Source organism: Equus przewalskii, chromosome 3 (genome assembly GCF_037783145.1).
Source record: "Equus przewalskii isolate Varuska chromosome 3, EquPr2, whole genome shotgun sequence".
NCBI classification, from domain to species: Eukaryota; Metazoa; Chordata; class Mammalia; order Perissodactyla; family Equidae; genus Equus; species Equus przewalskii.
The window spans coordinates 87901938-87927112 of record NC_091833.1 but is presented as its reverse complement, the minus strand read 5'-3'; the positions used below and the strand labels follow the sequence as shown (position 1 = coordinate 87927112).

The 25175-nt window shown below is 36.5% G+C and overlaps 1 protein-coding gene across 4 annotated transcripts in view; it reads right to left on the bottom strand.

The window, feature by feature from the left end:
- The window catches only part of RFC1 (replication factor C subunit 1), a 79881-nt gene that overhangs the window by 29587 nt on the left and 25119 nt on the right, over positions 1-25175 (bottom strand). For all 4 annotated transcript variants that reach the window (XM_070615129.1, XM_070615130.1, XM_070615132.1 and 1 more), the window contains 6 exons: positions 13741-13973; positions 12813-12890; positions 11567-11644; positions 10314-10401; positions 8906-9168; positions 6416-6523 (listed from right to left, as the gene is read on the bottom strand). In XM_070615129.1, the coding sequence (XP_070471230.1) occupies positions 6416-6523; positions 8906-9168; positions 10314-10401; positions 11567-11644; positions 12813-12890; positions 13741-13973 (848 nt within the window). The remainder of the gene's footprint in view (positions 1-6415; positions 6524-8905; positions 9169-10313; positions 10402-11566; positions 11645-12812; positions 12891-13740; positions 13974-25175) is intronic.

Here is a 25175-nt window from a genome sequence, read left to right as displayed (position 1 = left end):
TTTTCTTGTAATTAATTTCTAGCCCTATAGCATCATGATCGGAGAAGATGCTTGTTATTATTGCAATTTTTTTAAATTTGTAGAGGCTTGCCTTGTTTCCCAACATATGGTCTATCCTTGAGAATGTTCCATGTGCACTTGAGAAGAATGTGTATTCAGCTGTTTTAGGGTGAAGTGATCTATGTATGTCTATTAAGTCCAATTGTTTTAGTTTTTCATTTAGCTCCACTATTTCCTTGTTGATTTTCTGTCTGGATGATCTGTCAATTGATGTGAGTAGGGTGTTGAGGTCCCCTACTATTATTGTGTTGTTTTTAACATCTTCCTTTAGGTCCGTTAATAGTTGCTTTATGAATCTTGGTGCTACTGTGTTGGGTGCATAGATACTTATAAGCTTTATATCTTCCTGATGAAGTGTCCTTTTCATCATTATATATTGTCCCTCTGTGTCTCTCTTTACCTGTCTTATTTTGAAATCCACTTTGATATAAGAATTGCAACACCTGCCTTTTTTTGCTTGCTATTGGCTTGAAGTATTGTCCTCCACCCCTTCACTGTGAGCCTGTGTTTGTCCTTGGGGCTGAGGTGTGTTTCCTGGAGGCAACAAATTGTTGGATCTTGTTCTTTAATCCATTTTGCCACTCTGTGTCTTTTTATTGGAGAGTTCAATCCGTTTACATTGAGAGTGATTATTGATGCATATGGACTTAATGCTGTCAATCTGTCGCTCATTATCTTGTTTTCCTGCATTTCTTTTCCTGTGTGCTTTAGCCTACCCATTTAATACTGCAATTTCTTATGCTGGGTTTCTTAGATTTTTCCTTATTTATGTTTCGTGACTCTGTTCTGTTTTTTAGTTTAGTATCTACCGTGAAGTTTGTATTTAGAATCTTGTGTATAATATAGTCTATTCTCTGGTGGTCTCTTACTTACTGGGCCTATACTGATTTAGACCCTTTGCTCTTCCCCTCCTAAGTAATTATTTTCATTTCTTATTCCAACTCGTGTTATGAATTTGTAGTTAGAGTGATAAGATCGTCCTTGCTTTGGTTGTTTCCTTACCTTTACCCTAAAGCTATAGTTGAATATTTGCTATCCTGTTCTGGTTCCATCCATTGGTCTCCCTAGTCTGTGGTTTGTGACCCCTTTCTCCCTTTTTTCTTTTTTCAGGTATGAGAGCCTTCTTGAGGATTTCTTGTAGTGGAGGGCTTTTAGTTACAAATTCCCTTAACTTTTGTTTGTCTGGAAAAGATTTAATTTCTCCCTCATATCTGAAGGAAATTCTTGCTGGAAAGAGTATTCTTGGCTGAAGATTCTTATCTTTTAAAGCTTTGAATATGTCACTCCATTCTCTCCTAGCTTGTAAGGTTTCTGTAGAGAAATCCGCTGAAAGTCTGATAGGAGCTCCTTTGTAGGTTATTCTCTTCTTTTTTCTTACTTCCCTGAGTATTCTTTCTTTGTCTTTCCTTCTTGCCATTTGTACTACTATGTGCCTTGCAGTAGGTCTTTTTACAGTGACAAATCTAGGAGATCTGAAAGCTTCCTCTACACACATTTCTCCGTTAATCCCTAGATTTGGGACGTTCTCTTCTATAATTTCATTAAGTACACTTTCTGCTCCATTTTCCTTTTCCACGTTCTCCGGAATTCCTATGATACTTAAGTTCTTACTCCTCGTTGAATCCACTATCTCTCGGAGATTTTCCTCGTTTTTTTTAATTCTTAGTTCTCTTTCTTCCCCTGTCTGGAGCCATTCAGCCTGTCTATCTTCAGTTATGTTAATTTGCTCTTCTATGGTGTCTACACGGGCATTCAGGGATCCGTATTCTGTTTTATCTGGTCCATTGTGTTTCTCATCTCTAGTAATTGTTTGATTCTTCTTTATAATTTCAATCTCTTTTCTGAAGTAACTCCAGAACTCATTGGCTTGTTTCTCTATCTTTCTCTCTACCTCATTGAGTTTTTTGATATAGCTGCTCTGAACTCATTATCACTTAGTTTACCTAATTCCAAGTCCTCAGGACTTAATTCTATGTTTTTATTGTTTTCCTTCTGGTCTGGGGCTTTTATAAATTGCTGGATGGTAGAGAAGCGGTTTTTTCGCATGGTGGTAGAATTCAGTTGCAGTTACAGCCTGTCGCCACTAGATTGGGGTCGAGAGCCACGTGTTCTGAGCTCTCCGCCTTCGGGCAAGATGGCGGCACCCAGTGTGCTTTTCCATGAGGGAGGGGCTGCTATTCTAGAGCACCTATCTGGATTCAGATCAGTTCTGTTCTCTGGTCTCCCAAGGCCCTGGGTTTATGGAGTCCCCGCACACAGAAGCTTTCCCCCGTCAGCAGGTTTCCAGTGAACCAGCAGCAGGAGTCCTGGATGATCCCCCAGTCGCGCAGCCCCTCCCCTGCTCCTTCCCAGACCCGCACAGCAGGGATCACAGACTCTAGGGGAGGGTATGACATTCTCTCCTACCCGTTCCAGCTCCTCCGAGGCCGTCAGCAAGGTCTATGTTCTCCACCTTCTTGGTATTGTAGGTCTCTAATGTGTTGGAATTAGATTTATTCTCTGAAATTCAGTTTTCCCAATCCTTTGTTGTATTTTGGAGGGGAGAGAATCCCGGGTGAGCTCACCCCACCATTTTGCTCCACCCCTTCTCCCTTCCTCTGTCCTTTTTTTGACTGAGTTGTTTGGGAGGTTTTTTTTGTTGAGTTGGATGAGTTCTTTATATATTTTGGAGATCAACTCCTTGTCTGATAAATGATTTGCAAATATTTTCTCCCAGTTGGTGAGTTGTCATTCCATTTTGTTCATGGTTTCCTTTGCTTTGCAGAAGCTTTTTAGTCTCACGTAGTCCCACTTGTTAACTTTTTCTCTTGTTTCCCTTGCCCGAGTAGACATGGTATTCAAAAAGATGTGGCTAAGACCAATGTCAAAGAGTGTACTGCCTATATTTTCTTCTAGGAGTTTATGGTTTCAGGTCTTACCTTCAAATCTTTAATCCATTTAGAGTTAATTTTTGTGTATGGTGCAAGATAATGGTCTACTTTCATTCTTTTGCATGTAGCTGTCCAGTTTTCCCAACACATTTATTGAAGAGACTTTCCTTTCTCCATTGTATGTTCCTGGCTCCTTTGCCAAAGATTAACTGTCCATCGATGTGTGGTTTTATTTCTGGGCTTTCAATTCTGATCCATTGATCTGTTTGTCTGTTTTTGTGCGAGTACCATGCTGTTTTGATTATTATAGCTTTGCAGCATGTTTTGAAGTCAGGGATTGTGATGCCTCCAGCTTTGTTCTTTTTTCTCAGGATTGCTTTGGCTATTCGGGATCTTTTGTTGTTCCATATAAATTTTTGGATTCTTTTGTCCTATTTCTGTGAAGAATGTCATAGGGATTTTGATTGGGATTGCATTCAATCTGCAGATTGCTTTAGGTAGAATGGACATTTTAACTATGTTTAGTCTTCTGACCCATGAACATGGAATATCTTTCCATTTCTTTATGTCTCCTTCACTTTCTTTCAATAATGTCTTATTGTTTTCAGCGTACAGGTCTTTCACCTCTTTGGTTAAGTTTATTCCTAGATATTTTATTCTTTTTGTTGTGATTGTGAATGAGATTGTATTCTTGATTTCTCTTTCTGCTAGTTCATTGTTAGTGCATAGGAATGCAACGGATTTTTTTAAATTGATTTTGTACCCTGCAACTTTGCTGTAGTTGTTGATTAGGACTTTTTTAATTTTTGTAATGGTTCAATAAAATGATACAACTAAGCAAAATGAAAATTACATAAACCATTCCAAGTTACTTATTACTCTCTGCATGGAGAATTGAGACCAACACAGACTTAAAACAGGCTTGAAAAGAAGCAGCTAAATAAAATTCAAAGACTGCCCCAACACAAGTTCAAACCTGCACCGTCAAACTGAAGAATCTTTCTCAGAAAAAAAACACATATAGCTATGAATCTGCTTGGAGAGAAAAGGTTTGACTACCAAGATCTGAAGGTCCCTTCAAGCTCTAAGATTCTAGTATTGAAACAATCTCGTAAACACTAAGGTATTTAAATTCTTCTCAAGAAATTCAAAATAACCCAGAAAAACTCTACATGCAAGCCTCTATCCCATACCCCATCACCTATCATCTCCTGAACTATGACCCACTGTGGCTCTGAGAATCTTTTTACTTATCCAATCCCAGCACTTCTAGCCTCCCTACCAAACTCTTCCACTCTAGAACTCTTACTGCAGGACCAGCCAACTACCCAATATTCTCAACCTCTTCTCCAGTGTTACCTCCTCAGCCTTCCCTTCACTGAAACCTGGCTATCCTCTAAGGACACCACTTTGCCTAAAGTCCTCCCAAGCAGAGGCTTGTTTAGTCTTTCACACACCATGTACAGGAGGCAAGACTGGTGTCTTCCTCTAGCCTCCTATACAACCCACTAGCCCCTTAGGCTCATCCCCTCCTCCTTTATTAGGGGACTAATCTCCATTTGTGGTCTGAATTCCCTCCCCTTCTGCCTTCTCAGAAATCATATACTACATTTGATTTCCTTCGCTTTCTGATATATCCTCAATCTCTCCCTTTCTGGTAGACCACCCCATCAGCAAAAAGTATGCCCTAAGTATCTCTTACCTTAAAAATACACTTTTCCCCTAAATCCCACCCTCCATTTGTAGCTAGAAGTCTTCCCTCTCCTTTCCCCTTCACAAAGAAACCTATCAAAAATATTATCTACTTATCCTGCCTCCATTTTATCTCCTCTCACTCACTCTTTAACCCATTTCCATCAGGCTCTGCCTCCACCATTCTATTCAAACTGCTCCTGCTAAGGTGACTAAGGACCATTCACGTAACTAAATGCAATGGACAATTTTCAGTCTCCTTTTTCTCAACCTTGGTAACATCTGTACCCATCTTCCTCCACTTTATATGTAGGACACCTACCACAGCATGGCTGCCAAGTGGTGCCATGTCTGCACCTGGGATCCGAACCAGCGAACCCCAGGTCACCCAATCGGAACATGTGAACTTAACCCCTGCACCACCAGGCTGGCCCCTTACTCAACCATTTTTTACAAAATCTCTCTTCCCTTTGCTTCTCTGACATCACCCTTATCAGACTTCTCTTCTACATTTGTGGCAGCTTCTTCTCAGTCTCCTTTTGGATTTCATCCTCCTCTACTTCATAAAACAGCTAGACCCAAGGCCCTTTTTACTTCTCATTCTGTACTAGTTTGTCAACAATATCAAGCCTTCAAACATTATCTACATGCCAATAATGCCCAAGTTTTTACATCCCATCTTGACTTCTGTTCTGAGCTCCAGTCCTGCATATCTACTGGTCTACTCTACATCTCCACTGGATCCTCACATACATCTAAAGCACAGTATGGCCAACATGAACTCATCATCTCCACAAACCTACTCTGCCTCCAGTAGCATCAGCATCTACCCAGCTGCTCAGGCCAATAGCCAGAAAATTATACCTGATGCTCATTCTTTCTCACTTCCCACTTCCAATTATCACTCAGTCCTAAAGATTTTACCTTTTCCATTGAAACTAACTGGCTTTTCAGCACTTTCACTGCTACTACCTTGGACAAGTCTCTATTATTTCTCACCACTTCTCCTAATTGATCTCCCCATATCTATTCCTACCCCCTCCTTCGTACTCTACATGCTCAGCAGCCAGGGTGCTCTTTTCGAAATGCAAATCTGGTCATATTATTCCCCCACTTATGACTCCTTCTCTTAGACAAAAGTCCTAAACATTAGGCCCTGCAAGACGTGGCCCTATTTACCTCTTCAGTCACTCCCATCCCTCGGTCACTATTCTCTAACTACACTGTTTTACTTTTAGTTCCTCAAACATATCATGCAAGATCCTTTGCCCCTCAGGGACATCACACATTCTGGTCCCTCTGCCCAGATCACCATGCTATCACAATTCCTTCACACCTGGTAAATCCCTTTCATTCTTCAAGTCTCCACTTAAATGTCACTTATTCTATACACCCCACCCAGGCCGAGGTTCCTCTATTACCCTCTCTAAGAACAGCTTGGATTTCTCCTTATGGCACATATCAAAATTATAATTAAACAATAACTTATTTAAAGTCTCTTCCTGAGTTAGATCATAAGTACCATGAAGGCAAAGAGCATTAGCCTTGTGACTGCTGTATTCCTCAAAGCCCAGCCCTACTAGGGCTACTTGTTACTTACAGAAAAATTTTTCTAAGTATCAAGATGTGATTCATAATACGAATAAACATTCCTAATTCATAAAGATGGTGACTGAGGCTTTCCTGTTAATTTTTAATTACTAATTCTCTGCTGCTGTAAACACAGTGAATACATACATGGACCCACAGGCCAGAGGCTCTAACAGAGTGGCATGCCCCCCCAAAACTCTTACCTTTGGTATTTCTTTGGAGCCCAGAGCTTTGGGACCCTCTCGATTTAAGTAACTTCGATAAGCTTGATAATTAGTGCGTCTCTTTTCAGAATCTTCAGGACTTATAGACTTTGGGAAGAGGGAAAGGAAATTGAACAAAATCATGCAAAATTCATGTAAAACTAAAAATATATATTGATAAATGAACATTAAGTCACTTCTGTGTTTGGTCCTGAAATTAACATTTTTAGCTACACAAGTACACCCCAATTTATACACACTGGCTTATAAGCACCCCTGCAACCGCCCTTCTCAAACCTTTCCATTCTCTCTAAAGGCACATGCCTCAGGGCATATTAGGTACATAAGCCAAGTAGCCAGCCCCAAGCAAAGAAACAAAAAGAGTGTATTTTATTTCAAAAATTCATGTGAATTTTAAATTCTATTCCACAATATATACATGTGTATTTTAATAGAATAAGTTTTTCCCCAAGTAAACTGATCCACAAGATGATATTCTATGTTTATCCTATGGCCTTGCATACCCCTAAAACAACCTCAATGGCCCTATGCACCTGGGGATATGAGCACTACAGTCTGAGAATTATGGCTCCGTATTAACAGCTGGCTCAAACAAGGAGCAAGCTTTACTCCAAAAAGCAGACACATTCTATATTCCACCACTATCCCTTCTACGTTTAATCTCTCTATTTCTCTCAGGGATCTTACTATGGGTATATCTCAGAAAATCCCAGGGAAATTTTTCAAACTATATATTCCCAAACCTACTCCAAGTTTCTGATTCAGAGATACACGGTACGGCTAGGGCATGTATATTTGGCAAAAAAAATCCTAGATAATTCTGATTTAAGAACCACTACAAGAGGGTCTCTGTTGTTTTTTCTATTTCCTATTTTACATTATTTTTAACTTGTAAGCCACCTCAAATTCCTTTGAGAGTAGACGAAATATCACTTCTACACAAATAAATGATTTAATCAACAAAATAGGTGAGCTACTTTAGTTATGAGTTATATACGCCATTACTGGCTGGTCCTAGACCTTAGCTCTACTCTTTAACAATGGTTCTTAAACACTGGTGTGCATTCTTATTATCTGAGGATCTTATTAAAATACACCTACCCAGACCACACCCACAACCATAATTTAACAAGTTTCACAGGAGGGTCCAATGCATATGAAAATGGGAAAATTATTCATTTATAACATTAATTCTATGAAAAAAATAATTCTCAATTATAAACACCTCATAAAATAACTTTGAAGCACACACATTTATGATGTCAAAATTATCTGACCAAGATGGATTGAATTTATTAAATAGACGTTGATATTCCCAAAACTGCTTAAAAGTTTTCTAAGACATTTCGATTCCAACTTTAACAAATACAATGAAGAGTAACAGCATCATTTAAAAATATCTTCTCTTCTAATAAAAAGAGACAAGCCTCTGATTACTGAACATATTTAGTGTGCCTGAAGAAAAACATTCGTCCACTAGATACGTATTTAGTGAAGAAAAATCTAAGACCAAAAAGTTAATTGTTCCCTTAAGCGTATTTATGAACACTAACCACAAACAAAAGCATCTTGAAATCATCACCATTTCACTGCTCTGCACTAAAAAATAATGGTGATGAGTAGTTAAAATAGACAATATTCTGCTTTTAATTCTAAGTGCCTAAGAGGCTTGAAGGAATAGTGGTTTCTCCTTATAAATCTAAGGTGGTTCCAAATTGAAGAGTCTAAGAAACCTTTCACTTATCAAACATACATGAAAACAAAACTTTTGAAAACCATTCTGCATTATTTCACTATTTCATCCTTTCAAAATTATTTCAGCATCTCAACGTTATTATACAAGAGGAAAAAGGAGTACATTCTGGGCATATATAAATAACAATAATTTTAATAATAGCAAAAACTTATATAGCACTTATTATGTACCACGCATTGTTCTGAGTGGTTTTACATATTATTACGCCCTATTATTATCCTATTTTACAAATGAGAAACCCAAGCAGATAGAGGAAGTAACCAGATCAAGGTCACACATCTGCTCAGTGGCAGGACTATGATCTGAAACTGACTCCAGAGTCCATGTTCAGAGCCAGCATGTTATCCTGCTTTTTCTGGCCTCAGAGGACCTGAGTTCAAACCTGGCTCTGCCACTTACTAGGCTTGATGATCTTATAAAAGTTACTTACACTCTTTTAGCTTGTTTCCTCATCTTTAAAAGTTGAATAATAAAAGAAAATATCTCACAGGGTTGTCGTAAAGATTACATGAGATATCATATGTATTAGCACAATATCTGATACACAATACTCAATATTAGCTAATTTGGCTACATTAATAATCTAAATTCTGCAACAGCATCTAAATAAGACAGTATCTTAAAAGTATTACAATAACTTAGAAAGTTAGAAATAAAACTTGAAAACAATCAACACACAGCGCCAGGATGGCATATTTTTAGAAAATTTCTACCTCTTTTTTAGCTGGTGAACTTTTGGTTTTCTTAGGAGTTTTTGTTTCTCCTTTCAATTCAATGGCATTTTCTTTGCTTTTTGAGGGCACAGGCTCTGTTTCTTTATAAGAACTCTCTTGTTTTTTTTTCAAAAGTGCCAGCTTGGAACTGGCTTTTGGAGAAGGTTCTCCTATTTTGGGACCTGACGACTTGGAATGTTGCTGAGATTTTTTTGAACTTTCACATTTAGTTTGCTTCTTAGGACTGCAATTCTTTCTTTCCTCTGAAAGGAAAAAAAAGAAAAGATTATGACTGTTGTTTTGGGGAAATGATACCCAATATCAAGATTATTTTTTCATCTTTCAACTGAGTGATCTTAGTAGCACACAACATCATATGGTGATTTCATAACATTTACATTAAGATTTTGGTTCTTTATACAGTGTATTTATTTTTAAAAATTAAACATTTGTATATTACTTCTTTGTACAACCAGTTCAAATTAAAGGATCTGTCTTGTTAAATATAAATTAGTCATTAATTGAAATAATATGGTAAACTACATTTATGGATATGGCATTTATCCCACAGATAAACTTCAATGGTCTGAAATTTACACAGAGAAAACTTCCTGACTAGAATATGTTACATAAAAATTCTTTATTTGTAATATGGTCTGAATGCCCCAAATCCTGAGATTTTTGAGACTAAAAAGTATTAAATGAACAGATTTACTTATAGGATTAAGACTATCAATACCAGCAGATGGTTAGGTATCAGGACCACTAAAAAATAAAACCTGGGCCAGCCCGGTCATGTAATAGTTAAGTTCGCACACTCTGCTTCAGTGGGCCAGGATTCATAGGCTCAGATCCCAGGCATGACCTACACACTGCTCATCAAGCCATGCTGTAGTGGCATCCCACATACAAAACAGAGGAAGATTGGCACGGATGTTAGCTCAGGGACAATCTTCCTCAAGCAAAAAAGAGGAAGAGTAGCAACAGACATTAGCTCAGGGACAATCTTCCTCACCAAAATAATAATAATAATAAAAACCTATACACAATCAGCAGGAAAGTTTCAGATGACCTGGACAACTATGAGTCAATTCTATGAGCTTAAAACATCTAGCTGTTTGTCTTCGTATACTGATGTCCACACTTTGCACTATACTTGGAAATTAACATGAAGCCAAGAGCTGTGATACCATTCTCACAACAATCATAGAGCAGACAGGAGTTCTACACCAGCTAATATCCAAATGGCCTTCAAAGTATCTAAGTCGAACATGCTTCAATACTCCTTTGAAATAATGTCTACCTAACAATACAAGGCAATTACTGAATAGAATGTTTAAACAAGGTCACCACAAATTTTCCTCTACGAAGGTAAATGTTCCTGCTTACTTTTTCCTGTTAGTATTACCTTTATGAGGATATTTATGTTTTTCTGTTTTACTTAAAGTGGCTTGGACAGATGAAAATGTTTCTCTCTCTTCTGGGTCCTTTCGAGCCTAAGAAAATTTCAAAAGTGTCAAGTGTGACAAATAATAGGAAAACTATTACCACAAAGTATATTGTTAATTCTAATCAAAGTTTTAATTTATTTTAATATTATGGGCCACCTTCCAAAGTAACAGAACAATACAACAAATTTTCACTCATTCATCCACAAAATTTGTGGAGCAAATGAAGCATGTTTTATTACTTTTAATTTTACAGATGAGAAAACAGATGAAAGAGCATAAAAAATATATCTACAAAAAATTTCCCCAGTTCTTCCCAACTTGTGAATCTGGAAATGGAAACCTTATTTCTGCTCCTTTCATCTCAATTATGAGGTTAAAAACTAAAATCTAAACCCAAAAGACTAAATTAAAAACAATGTAAAGCTCAAAAGAAAAATAAAAGAGCACTTTCTCAAAAGAGAAAAAAAATACCCATTCTCTCCACCGTTCCCTCAAAACTCCATTTTACAAAGAGGTTACAAATTGGGGTGCATGACACAGTATTTTTTTTAAATAATTATAATTTGAATGCCTTTAAATGGAGTAAGGCTTTTCAAATGACAAAGTCCCCACCATCCCCCATTGCCTTACACCTGCCTGCTGTAAAATCTTTTAAAATAGTCAGATATTGTAACTGACAATATTAACAGAATGTGATTCAATGAAAATAAGTCTAATTTTTTGGAGATGCAAGTACTTAAAAAAAACTTGATGCTTTTAAAGATTCCCCAAAATATACTCATTATTATTTGAGACTGTCCTAATACAGATCTTAATGTTAGCTAATTAGAAATAGCAAAATTGTGCTTCCCAAAAAGAGAGAAATTAATATTAAAGTTATTAAACTTTAGGTTCCATAGGAATCTGTATAAGCATTATTAACTGAACAACTACCTAAGAACCTCTTTGTGACAGAGAGTAAGTAAAAGCTGCAATCTGTCGTTTTGGGAAGATGGGTTCCAGTTGGCTTTGGCTCTATCAACCTTCCTTTGGGAAGACTAAGTTTCTCAGTGAGCCTCCCCAAACACACTTTTCTAAATTAAAATAATTTAGCTTCTTTCTAGAAGAGTTACTCATGGTTGCATCTCCAGAGCCTAGAATACACAGGTATGAAAGGGAACACTGATCTGTACTGTATATTTAGAATGCAAACAGCCCACTCAAATGCCACCTTTTTGGTCTTAGGTTCTTCATCCAACATGGCTAACGTTCTGGCAAACTCTTCATCTTCATGCAGTTGTCTCTCCAGCTGTAAAAGTGTCAACACAGTCAGACTTGCTTTTTTTTCTTTTTGTAAATTAACGTTTTTAAATGTTTGATTCATGATACTTAGAAGAAACTGGAAAAACATTTTCCAGAAAGTAACTATGACCTTTTTTAACTTAATATTAATAGTTAAGTATCACAAGATTGCTACTGGCCATTTCTCCAAACTCACCAAATTCAAACACTTTTACCTCAGGATGCTTGCACTTGCTTTTCTCTGTCTAGAGGAAATCTTCCTCCAGGTAGCCAGCCCCATTATCATTTCCTTTTGTGCCCCAATGTTACTTCCTCAGAGGGCCCTTTCTAACCCCTCTGCTTAAAATACAACACTCATAACCCCACTGATCACGCCAAAACTACCTATTCCTTTACTTTTCTTCATAGCACTTATAACGACCTGACATTTTCTTTTTTTTTTTAACTGCAGTATCCTTAACACATAGAACTGTGCCATGCACTCAGTAAGTGCTCAATAAATACATGTTGAATGAACATAACAGGGTTACTACTCAAGAGAGCCCAGTGAACTGGAGATAGATTTAGGGATCATCAGCATATACATAGAATTTAAAGCCACAGGAGTGGATGAGACTGCACATAGTGAAAAGAAAAGAGGTATGACCAAATGAAATTATTTTAACTATACTAAAGGAGGCTTCCACTCAAAAAAATCTAATGAGGGTTGGCCCAGTGACGCAGCAGTTAAGTTCACAGTTCTGCTTCTCAGCGGCCCGGGGTTCGCCAGTTTGGATCCCAGGTGCAGATATGGCACCACCTGGCATGCCATGCTGTGGTAGGCATCCCACATATAAAGTAGAGGAAGATGGGCACAGATGTTAGCTCAGGGCCAGTGTTCCTCAGCAAAAAGAGGAGGACTGGCAGTAGTTAGCTCAGGGCTAATCTTCCTCAAAAAAGAAAGAAAGAAATCTAATGATAAATATTTATATAAATAATGATTCCCTGCTCTCATTTATCTTTTATATAAAAACTCAGATTTTCATATATTAGATTTTAACTTATTTTACACATAACTCTCACAACGAGGCTCAATCCAAAATGAGACCAGAACAATCTTGATTGTTGGCCTGGGTAGACTAAATAGCAAGTCACAACATCAAGTTGTTAATGATATCTAAACAAAATGCCAATACCTCTGCATCTTCATCAAGTTGCAATTGCTTGGCGATGGCTTCATCATTTAATCTGGAATCATCTGTATTTTGAGAAGGCTAGATTTCAAAGAAAAACAAGCAAGATCAGCATAAACCTTAAGTTAAAAACAAGATGCTTTTTCTTGACTGTAGCTGATTAAATACACCAATGAGAGAGATGTGTATCAATTATGAAACAGTATCAATGCACGCCAGCCAGAAAATCATGTTCATAGTTACTGACCACATCCAATTTCCTAATGAGCAAATATTCTATAGGCAGATGGTTCTCACTTAATTCTACTGAAATGTTCAAAAGAAGTACCCAAAAAAATCTGCAGACGAATGTCTTGGCTTCAGAAGTAATCCAGAACATTGGCAAAGCAGTATGTGAGAATGATCACAGTGTCCTATGGAGGCACGAATGAAATCAACAAACACCATTTGGCAGGCTTTAACTCAAGAGACTACTTTCACTATAATTTATCTGTATTTCTATTTCCTAAATGTCCAGGAAAAGATGAATCCAACATCAGCCAAATAGAGAAGGTAAAAAGTATAGCATAGGTAGGCTCTATTTAAAAGTTATGTATTTATGATCTCATTTGGGAACAAATTTATCATCCAATTTTGTCTGGCTGAGGTCAACAGTGAAGTGAGTTTGCATTCTGAGTATTTAAATTCTAAGAATTACAATTTATTCTATGATTTAAATGATCTTTTCCCACCTTCAAATATAAAAAAATTACATGTCTAATATTCTAACTTCCTCATCCTCTAAAATGACAATTTTATTCATAATCATAGGAAAATTACTTTAAACAATAAAATATGTTGACCTATTTATAACATCCAAATTTCTCATCTCATTAATAACAGTGAATAGGTACAAATCCTGAGCATTCTTGTTTGCGTACAGAACACTCACCTCTTTTCTTTTGCTTGACACCATCTTCTTATTTGATCTTTGGACACTCCCAGTTCCAAAATAATCAAGCACTGATGTAGGGGTAAGTTTTATTGGTGATAAAGGCTTATTCTTGGTCTTAGTGTTCTCTTCACTCTTTTTCATGTTTGATGCTCCAAGGTAACTATTTGTAGATCCTCCATTCTCTTTTGACTTAGAGGCTGCCTTCTTACATACAAAGTCATCGTCTTCATCTTAAATGAAATATAATGAAACATTGTTTGATAAAACATCAATTCTAATTATACAAAGCAATCACTTCCACCAGCTTTATAAAAAGTATACAAGAGCTATGGGAGTCTAGCAATTTTTCTCTTCCTATCTCCTCAATTCAACAATCATCCTCATATTTACCAGTGCCAGGTCTGTAATACACTACTTTCCCCAATTACCACCCAGAGTATACAAACATATTTATTTACTCATGTATTCAACAAATATTTACTGATCACCTATTATGTGCCAGGCAGAGGATACAAGAGTGAACAAAAAAGATAAAATCCCTGACCTCATGGAGTTTGGAGTCTAGAAGGGAAAACAGATATAGAAATAAACAAATATAGACTGTCAAGTTATAAAAGCCATGGAGAAAAGGTAAACTAGGATGAAAAGAATTAAAAAGTGATGAAAGGTGCTCTTTTAGACAGGGTAGTCAGGGAAAGCCTCCTCAATAAGCAACATCTGAACAGACCCCTGAAATTCAGATACGTCAGGCAAGAATGTTCAGGAAATGAAAACTACAAGAGCAAAGCCTTAAAGTAAGTGTGCTTGGAGCACAATGAAGGGGGTAAGGTAAGAGAAGTAGGGGCCAAATCCTGTAGGACTTCCTAAATCATGGAAAGAATTTTAGGTTTTATCTTAGATTGGGAATCTACTGGAGAATTTTAAGCAGAGTAGTGAGTGATACAACTTAAGTCATGTCCTTTGAAGAACACACTGTCAAGGGGTAAAAGCAAATGCAGGAAGAGACCATTTAGGAATTGATTATAGTTCCAGAAGAAATGCTGAAGCCTTAGACTAGGGTGCTATTTGCAGAGGTGGTAAGAAGTTGTCAGAGTCTAGCCAAATATTGAAGGTGGACTATCTAGCAATATCTAACCACTCATTTAAGACTTTAAGCACTTTGTTTTATTACATTTTAGCTTTCTAAAAAGTTTCCATAAAATATCTGGTTTTAAAAGTCTTTCTAAGCATTCAAGACAAGGCTTAAATAATTAGAGACCTCAAAAGGGCCTCAATAAATCTTTTTGTTTGGTTCAGTGATTCACAAGACAAAAAGCTTTTTGCTTTGCCCTAAAAACAAAAGAAGTCCAATAACAAGAAAAATCTAAAAGGCAACTGTGAAGGTCAGGTCACTATGGGGGTGGGACAGTTCACATTATGAGTCTGGTGCGCAAGGCCACATATGAGTGGGTCTTACTTCCTCTCAAGTACTCCCTCATTCAACTTCAAGCATTTGCTATGGGCCTTACGCGCCAGGCACTGTGCTATTCCTAGGTGGTTGCCCTCTCAAACACGAAAGTCCCTAAGATATGTAAAAACCAAAAGGATTTAGTCTTACTTTCTAATTATTACATTTATATTAAAATGAAACTATAAAATTTAGAAAGCATAACTCTTACAGGTTTCTGCTCACTAAATGCAAAAAGTAATCCACCATTTAAAGCAAGAGTATAGTAGACATCTCTGAGAATGCCCACACAAATAAACAAATAAACAAATAAGTACACAAAGATTTATGTACAAAAATGCTTATCACAGCATTCGTTCATTCAAAAGTATGGAGAACAGAATGCAGGACGGCAAGAAAACATGAAGCAAAAACTAATGGACTAATAAAGTTTAGGTAAAAAAAAGACAGCCTCAACTATGACAGTGGCACCAGAGACAGACAAAAGGAATATTCTTTATAAAATGGGAAAATAAACTATTAATATGTTCAAGCATGTAACAGAATTCTATGCAGGAACAGAAAATTATAATGTATATCCATATTTACTGACATAAAGATGTTCGTATGTTTATTAAGTGATAAAAGCTGGTGATATAACAGGCTATTTAATGATATATCTATATCTACATATTTATAGATATACTTTTAAATTCATATTCAAAGATCTGAAAAGAATCAATAAAATGTTAACAATTTTAATCTCTGGATGGGGATTATTTTTCTCACCCTATCTTTCTCATCTGTATATTACAAAGTGAGTATCTCCTAGGAACTCTCTGACCTCTTGACTTTCTGAGAGAGAAAAGGCTTGGCTTTAGTTTCTCCCTCCTCCCCACTTTTCTTTGCTTACTTCTTTCATTGTTTATGAGCATCTCTGCTTATTCTGTCACTAGCTTCAGAGACTTCACAGAATCTAGTTACTGTTAATAATAGTTATTATTGAGCATTAAGCTATATGCCAGGTACTCTACCACATTCTTTATAATGCATTATCTTTAGTCAACTAGTCCTATTTCTCACTCAATACCTGGACCCCATTTTCCACATTCCTGACAAAAACACAGACTAGGCTTAAATACTTTCAAAATTAAGCAATGTAATTCAACTTGATCTCCCCTTTCTTTAGTGAATAGCACTACTTTCCTATTTAGGAAAGTTCTTCCTTATTTTAAGCCAAAACACTTCCCTGTGAATTCTACCTATCTTCCTTAGTCTATCCTTTTTCAACATTCAGCGTTTGAAGAACTGCCCTCATTTCTTCCTTCAGTTATCTTTCCTATTATAGGCAAAACGATTTCAAGCCACTCATCATTTGAGTTATTGGGAAGATGAGACTTTTTAAAAGGCAAAGTGCCCAGTATAGCACCTAGCCATGCTATAAAAGACATTCAATAAATAATAAAGTAATATTCTCTCATGAAAACAACACTGAAATGGAAGTTCAGAAAACTAAAATTCTAACCTGACTTCGACTTACTATTTTTATTTTAATCAACTATTTGGGCTTCATTGTCCTCCTCTGCAAAATGTTGGACAAACTCGGGGCTGGCCCCGTGGCCGAGTGGTTAAGTTCGCGCGCTCCGCTGCAGGCGGCCCAGTGTTTCATTAGTTCGAATCCTGGGCGAGGACATGGCACTGCTCATCAGACCACGCTGAGGCAGCGTCCCACATGCCACAACTAGAAGAACCCACAACGAAGAATACACAACTATGTACTGGGGGGCTTTGGGGAGAAAAAGCAAAATGTTGGACAAACTCTTAAGATTTTCCCCTCTATAATTTTGAGACTCTGGATAATCATATAGATTTTTTAACTAGTATACTCAATACTGGTTAGAACGTGATGAGTCTGTACTAAACAAACACTAATTAAGAAAATGTAAACCAGCATGACTTTTCTAGAAAGTAATTTGGCAACATATATCCAGAACCTTAAAGAAGTTCATAACCATTAGCATAGTAGTTCTTGGAGATAATCAGAGGTGTTGATAAATATTTATACACAAATATATTCATCACACTATTAGGAAAATGAAACATGTAAGCAACAGAAATAATCAAAACCAGGAAAGGACTATATAAGTTGTGATCTAGCCATATAATGGATTCATGTAGTCATTAAAAATGAAGCCCAAATTTCAAAGTTCAAAAAAATCATGAAAAGAGTAAAATTAAGCTGGCAAAAATACAAAAATGCGTCACTTTGTTCTTTCAGGTTAGCCTTAACATAATGTTAACCTAAAAGGGGAGCTTCTGAAATGAGCCTTCTCTACTGAGATGTCTTTATAATAGTGGAGGGTAATAGAGCCCTTCTCTGAATTTTTGGTTTAGAATACATGAATTTAAACCTAACAACGTCTTCAAGCTATAGATCCAAAAAAGGTACTATACCTAAACACAGACATAATTTTATAAACATTTTCATAATTTCTGAGTAAAAATGTAATTACATATGGTTTTTTTATTGAGTTAATGATAGGTTACAATCTTGTGAAATTTCAGTTGTACATTAATGTTTGTCATTCGTGTTACATATGGATTTTCAAGGAAAAAATATGGAAATGTTCTTCATGAAATTTCAAGTTTTCATCGTACTAAGTAAAACTGCATACAAGGCCCCTTTTCCTCTGCTAACCACAAAATAAACAGCTCTCCAGGCTCTTTGGAAAGTAGGAGCAATTTTAGTGAAATACAGTTATGAAAAGAGAAAAAAGACTGGCTTGCTTGATTTGACACTTATTTAGTGCCCAATGATTTGTGCACTTCCCCATACTCCTTACAGTTATAGGAAAAACTAAGACCAAAAAAGTAAATTCATGATCCTAAGCATAGAGATTTATCTTATAAATATAGAGGCTTTCATTGAGGTGAATATAGAAAAATATAGTGTTCTATATATAAAGTCACAGGCATATCTGAAAACATTCTGTCATCTTGCCTTGTTAAAATCAGAAAACCTGAAGAAAGCAGCTGTTCTAATGTCTCTATACTATGACTTCTGAACCAGTTGTCTTAAAGTATCTTTAGCCCTTAATATTGCAAAGGCTATACCAATAATTTATGGAGAAAGAAGGCAAAAGGGGCCAAGGATTAGAACAACGAAACTAGCTGCTTGCAAAAGATAGTCCTTTAACAGGTGTTGTTGTGACTATCCTCACATAAAATAAATATTTCACTATCCCAGTGTGCAGACATGAAACATTCCAAACAAAATTACAGTTGTTTTTCTTTTTTAACATTTGTTCTTGTTTTCTAATGAGCCTAAATTTGTTCCTGCCTTGTCAGAAGCCAAAGGCAAACTGTGTTATCTTCTCCCCAGAAACTTATAATAAAATAATGATAAATAGATCTAAGTCAAATTTCTGAGACCTAGTTGAAAATCATGGGCAACTGAACACTCAGAATTTCCCTCAAGGATATCTGTCTCCTTATAAAAACACCATTTATTTTTATTTATATACAACATAACCTCAAATGTGCTAACAATCATCAAGTAAACTAGCATTATTGAACATACAGCAGAGGAATTGCCTGGAAGAGAAAATTGCTTTGCCACTCTGAGTTAGAATGTAGAAGGATGAGAAATGAAAGAGAAAAAAAATAGCGTGTGGGTCCACATAAAAATCTATTTACAAGCCAAGAAGGGAAAAAAATCTAACTCTGGAGTTCATACTGCTGAGAGTCCGGGATTCTGATTTTCATTCCTTCTGTCTGGAACACACGGAAACCAAATTAACCGAGACCATGCTAGAGCTATCTGGTTACAGAGATTAAAAACAATTTATTTAGCAGCAACAAGTCAAAAACTACAAAGGGAGTCTGAGTGTTTAGAGTCCTTTTCTGAAAAGTTCCTTTTCAATACCTCCTTGAGTCAAAAACTGAAATTGTCATTTTTTGTTTGGAAGTAGACAAAGGTTCACACATATGCCAAGTCTTCAAAAAATATTTGGTAATTAAGCGGATGGAAGAAAAACTAAACACACCATCTTTACACCATTTATGTGGTGAATCAAACATTCTATACTTCAGTACATGAAATAAAACTTCTGAGACTGCTCATCTTTAATCAAGAAACTAGAGATCTCATGATTCATTACCAATAAATCCTTGTAGAAACAAATGGAGTCAGTTATATTTTAAAAATAAAACTATTTTATAATTTGTGAGGTCAAGCAAGGTAGGTGAGTAATGATAAATAAGAGAAAAAAATACTGGCTTGTGCCATGATATTACCCACCACATAGGTGCAGAGTCCCCACAGAGAACAGGAATAACAGTCCATGGAAAGTCACAGCTGGTTTCAATTACTGAAAAAAACATAACACCAGAGGAGAAAGTGGAACATTTTACTACTTAATGTCCTCCTTCCTGGATCTCACAGAAAAAGAAAACAGAAGGTAGGGGGTGGGGGAAGCTTGGACAATTGGCCACAGGTACCTTACCCAGAGCTTCTTACAATTCTAAGGCATGAAAGAGGCAACAGAAGAAAACTTGACTGGCCAGAAGAGTTAAGGGAGTGATTCAGCAATGCAATTCCTCACTTCCATTCAGATTCCACTTCCTCACACGTGAGAAGAGGTAACAATGCTCATCTCTGTACTACAGCCAAGTATAAATCACCTGTATGTTATTTTATTAGTACTTAATCACATTTTTATAACATAATCCTCCTTCCTTGGCATTCTGGAATACAATCCCGTGTCTCATAGTTTCACAAGTACTTGACAGTGAAATATGTCACTAGAACAAACAACAGTCTTTTCGAAGGTGCTTCAGAACCAAAAATCATCATTCCAGATACTCTAGTGCTTCACTACTCACTGTGTCCTTTTCAATTATCCCTCTCCATACGCCACTTAATTTTTTTCAGCTCTCATAATATGCACTATGGAAAGAAGACTGAAGAACTAGGCAAGAAAGATTATAAGAATGCATCTAGCTCCTATAAAGATGTTTTAGCCAATGTCAATTTGTGGATAAAATTGCTAGAGCTGTATCAGTGACCCTGGATTCATCACACAAAATGAGAGAAGTCCCTAAAGATTAAAGAGGAGAAACGGAGTCCTAATTGTCAAAAAGAGAAAGGCAGATCCCCAACCACACAACTACACAAGGGGAAAGGTTTGGTGACAATTCTGTGCAATAAGATCAAACGCAGGTCAAAAGGAGAATATTCAACAGAAGCAGACAGAAATTCTCTGAGAATAAACTATGCTGGCCTAAGCCCTCATTTACTCTGTGAGTTACTAGACGAGTAGATGAGATGAATACTAGTAACAAGGGTTGTCTGGACATCTGACAGGCTCTTCTCTCCTGATAGGCTATAGCAGAGTTTCTAATCTCTGTATTATTGACATCTTGAGCCAAATAATTCTTTGTTGTGGCAAGCTCTCCCATGTATTTTAGGATATTTAGTAGCATCTCTCGCCTCTACCAACTAGATGCCACAGCACCCACCTGTTGTGATAACCAAAAATGTCTCCAGATACTGCTAAAGGTCCTCTGGGAGGCAAAATTACCCTTGATTGAGAAGCACTGATTTATGGCAAGATGGAGAAATACAAGAAAAGTAACAGTGGGTACTAAGATTCATAAGTAATTGAACAGCTATTTATAAGACACTGAACAATAATTCTGATGCTGATAATGGATCATGTAATTTTGAAAAAGGTTTTTTTTGGGAAGATTAGCCCTGAGCTAACTCCTGCCAATCCTCCTCTTTTTGCTACGGAAGAGTGGCCCTGAGCTAACATCCATGCCCATCTTCCTCTACTTTATATGTGGGACGCCTACCACAGCATGGCGTGCCAAGTGGTGCCATGTCCACACCCGGGATCCGAACCAGTGAACCCCGCCAAAGCAGAACACACATGCACTTAACTGCTGCGCCACCGGGCCAGCCCTGAAAAAGGTTTTTTTATTTTTCCCTTAATACTGAAGAAGTTTACTAATGATTCAGAAAGAAATACAAAGACAGGTTGATCATATCTGTAGAAGATACGAGATCAGATAGTATGAAAAAATAAGTAGATGAGGGACATCCAAATAACTACTGGATTCTTCCACAGCGAAACTTTGTGCAATCTTAGATTGAAAATTGCTTCTTTGAGAATAAGTTTTCTTCAAGTAAGTCAGCCCTAATATTAGGTGGTTTTGAAGATCAAATTAGAGAGATATGAAATATGTCATATAATAAATAATACTATTCCATTCCATAAAGTCAGTAAAAAGTGTTTTGAAAAAAATTTATAATAGTATACAAGATAAAATTTATTTTAATATCATTATGGTAGAATTCTCTGAACACAGAGGTTTCAGCTAAAATAAGAGATTCCTATGCAGAAGATACCGTAATTAAGAAAATACAAGCTACAATACAATACCAAGTGGTATTAATCTGGTGTAAATCTGTGAAAGTTTATAAATTGAAACTTTTAAGTAGGTTTTCTCGTTCTATAAGTTAGAAGGTAATGAATAATGCATGATATAGCAACAGTGATACCCAAACTTCCACCTTATTCTCTTTCTAGTAGACGCAGTACCTCAATCTCCACGTTAAATCCTACCAAAACCCTTCACGTTCACCTCAAACTTCTCTCTCCTCCAGGAAATGTTTCCTGAGCCTCCAAAATAAAAGTTACTTCTCCCAAGCCTGAATATCCTGGGAAGATAGTTTTATCACTGTTTGTTCATTTTTTCCTTGTAATTTTTATATAAAAGGCTTATCTCCTCTATAGACTTTGGGCCCTTGAAGACAGGACTAAGCTTTATCTACTTCATGGATTTCCCAGTACACTGTTGTATACCTACACGTTTGTTGAATAAATAAATTAGTGAGGATTTAATATTGTCAAATAAAAGTATTCATATTCAATTTTTTTTTAAAGATTTTATTTTTCCTTTTTCTCTCCAAAGCCCCCAGGTACATAGTTGTGTATTTTTAGTTGTGGCTCCTTCTAGTTGTGGCATGTAGGACACCATCTCAGCATGGCCTGATGAGCAGTGACATGTCCGCACCCAGGATCCCAACGGGCGAAACCCTGGGCGGCCCAAGCGGAGCGCATGAACTTAACCACTCGGCCATGAGGCTGGCCCCAAAAGTACTCATATTTAAAATAAAAAGAAATAGATGACAGAATCAGGATACAAAAGCCTGGAATCTAACAAAATAAAAACTTAAGAGTTTTATCTCAGGAAGAAATTTAATACGGATAAGTATAAAGTTCCTTTTCTAGATCTAAGAACTGGAAAAGAGAAAGCTGAGTTAATGGTAGCACGTGTTAAAAACAAAAAAGTATTAGTGGTGCTTTGATCCACAAGATTAATAAGAGACAAAAGGAAAAGGAAAATGCAGGGGCAGGGCACTCATAGAAGCACTGTGCCTATAAGTAGAAAGTGAAACCCCCACTCTACTCTTCATAATATATGCAAATAAACTACATTCTTAAAATGCCACAAAACCTCAAGAAATACTATTCTCTTTTAAGTCATCATAGTCTTCATTGTGAATTACCCATTTATTGATAATTATACTGCAATGAAGCATAAACACATATGTTCATACCAATAATCTAATATCTAAAATAAGAGGAGAAAAATCAAATACATACTAATAAATTCTATGCAGAAGTTTTAAAAAAATAAGATAGAGCTCTTTCTGTATTTAAAGAAAGAAAGAGCCAGTGGCTGAGGGAGTGGGGAAGGAGGGAATTAAGGAGAGGAAGGAGGAAAGGAGGGCGGCAAGGAGAGAAAGGAAGCAAGGAAGGAAGGAAGCATGGGAGGAGGGAGTCGAAGACATTAAGTTATGAAAAAGCAAGCTGCAGAAATTTTACAGTAAAGTGCCACTCACATAAATACATATATATACACACATACATATATGCGGGGTTTTTTTTAAAGATTGGCACCTGAGCTAACAGCTGTTGCCAAGCTTCTTTCTTTTCCCTTCTTTTTCATCTCCCCAAAGCCCCCCAGCACATAGTTGCATATTCTAGTTGTAGGTCCTTTGGGTTGTGATATGTGGGACACCGCCTCAGCGTACCCTCATGAGTGGTAGCATGTCTGCACTCAGGATCCAAACCAGCGAAACCCTTGGGCCGCCAAAGAAGAGTGCACGAACTTAACCACTCAGCCATGGGGCTGGCCCCTATTTTTTATTTATATAGTTATGTAAGGCAAAAGGATGGATGAGAAAACAGAACATTTTTATCTGAATTGTTTAATTCTTTTTCAGTGGGAATGTATTAATGTGTTACTTAGGTAAGTTTTTTTGTTTCTAGTGAGGAAGATTGGCCCTGAGCTAACATCTGTGCCAATCTTCCTCTATTTTGTATGTGGGACACCACCACAGTAGGGCTTCATGAGCAGTGTGTAAGTCTGCACCCAGGATCGGAACCAGTGAACCCCGGGCTGCCAAAGCAGAGGGCACAAACTTAATCACTACGCCACCAGGCCAGCCCTTACTTAGGTAATTTAAAACAATATTAATCTAAATACTTCACTCATCCTCAAAAATGCTAAACTTAGTTTCTTTTACAGAGTCTTAGTGTACAAATCAATATTAATTTTTGAACAAGTATAATGAAAGAAATATAATATGCAGTTCTTAACATATCTCACTTCAAGGAAATTTTCTGTCTCTATCACTCTAGGTTTCCCTGAAAACATGTAAGAAAAGCTCTCTACCCTATACGGCATCTATTCCTATTTGGTATACAAAACCATGTCTCTAAAAACTAGCAAAGAGAATGTTACACACACACATCCTCAGTAATATTTTCTGCTACTATTTTCCCAAGTCATAGGTCACTGATATTACATGGTAACCTGGAAAACATCACATTCCCAATTTTTTCCCATTTAACATCCCCCAAATAATTATAACTTCAAAAGCACTAACTGCCTCTGGAATCACATGCTCAATTAAAATTACCAGTCATAAACAATTCTCAAGGCAGGGAAAACCTCCACCATTTTCGACCAAACACCAGTCACTGATGAAACTGCATAATAAAAGGTCATCTTTGCCAAACAAAACTCAAGGTCTCTCATTTCATTAAACAGCTAAAAGTAAATATATTTACCAGTACAAGAAGTATTTGGGTTTTTAACAACTTACGAGAACATTTTACTAGAGTCGATGGTTAGCTATAAAGATATTTATAAGCAATTTTTTCCTTTTCCTGTAATTTAAAAGATTAATGTAAACTATTTTAAAAATCAATAAATAGAAAACAGATTTAATCAAAGTGTTGATGAAAAATATGTCAAGAAACTAAACAGTAAGCCTAAAAGAGCAATATAATAATACAGCCTAAAGAATTGTATGATGATAAAAACAAAAGCACTCGAAGTACGTTAATTTCTAAACTAAGGTTATTTCCTAAATATATTTCTCATTGTTTATAAAGCACTGTGCAATAGTAATAAAATGTGAGCCACATTTACAATTTTAAATTTACTCACAGCCACATTTAAAAAAAGTAAAAAGAAACAGGTGAAATTAATTTTAACAATATATATTTGTAATCCAATATATTTAAATACATCATGTCAACATGTAATCAATACCAAAAAATTATTCATAATTTACTTTTTTTTGTACTAAGTCTTTGCAATCCGTTTTTCACACTAACAACACTCTCAATTTGGGCTAATCACATTTCAAGCGCTCAACAGCCACATGTCACTAGTCGTTCCCATACTGGACAGCACATATAACATCCATAACATAAGTGGGTCAAATGCAATTTCTAAATTTTTAAAGCACAGTTACATAATCAAGAGAACACCCTAAGTACTTAAACAAAAGCAAAACTTCTTTAGCACAGCCTTTAAAGGCAGATGTAGGTACACAGAAAGTCAAAACATAAGAATGACAGTTAATACGTATTGAGCGTTTACCACATGCCAGACCCTATTTTAAGAACTTTTCAAGTATTAT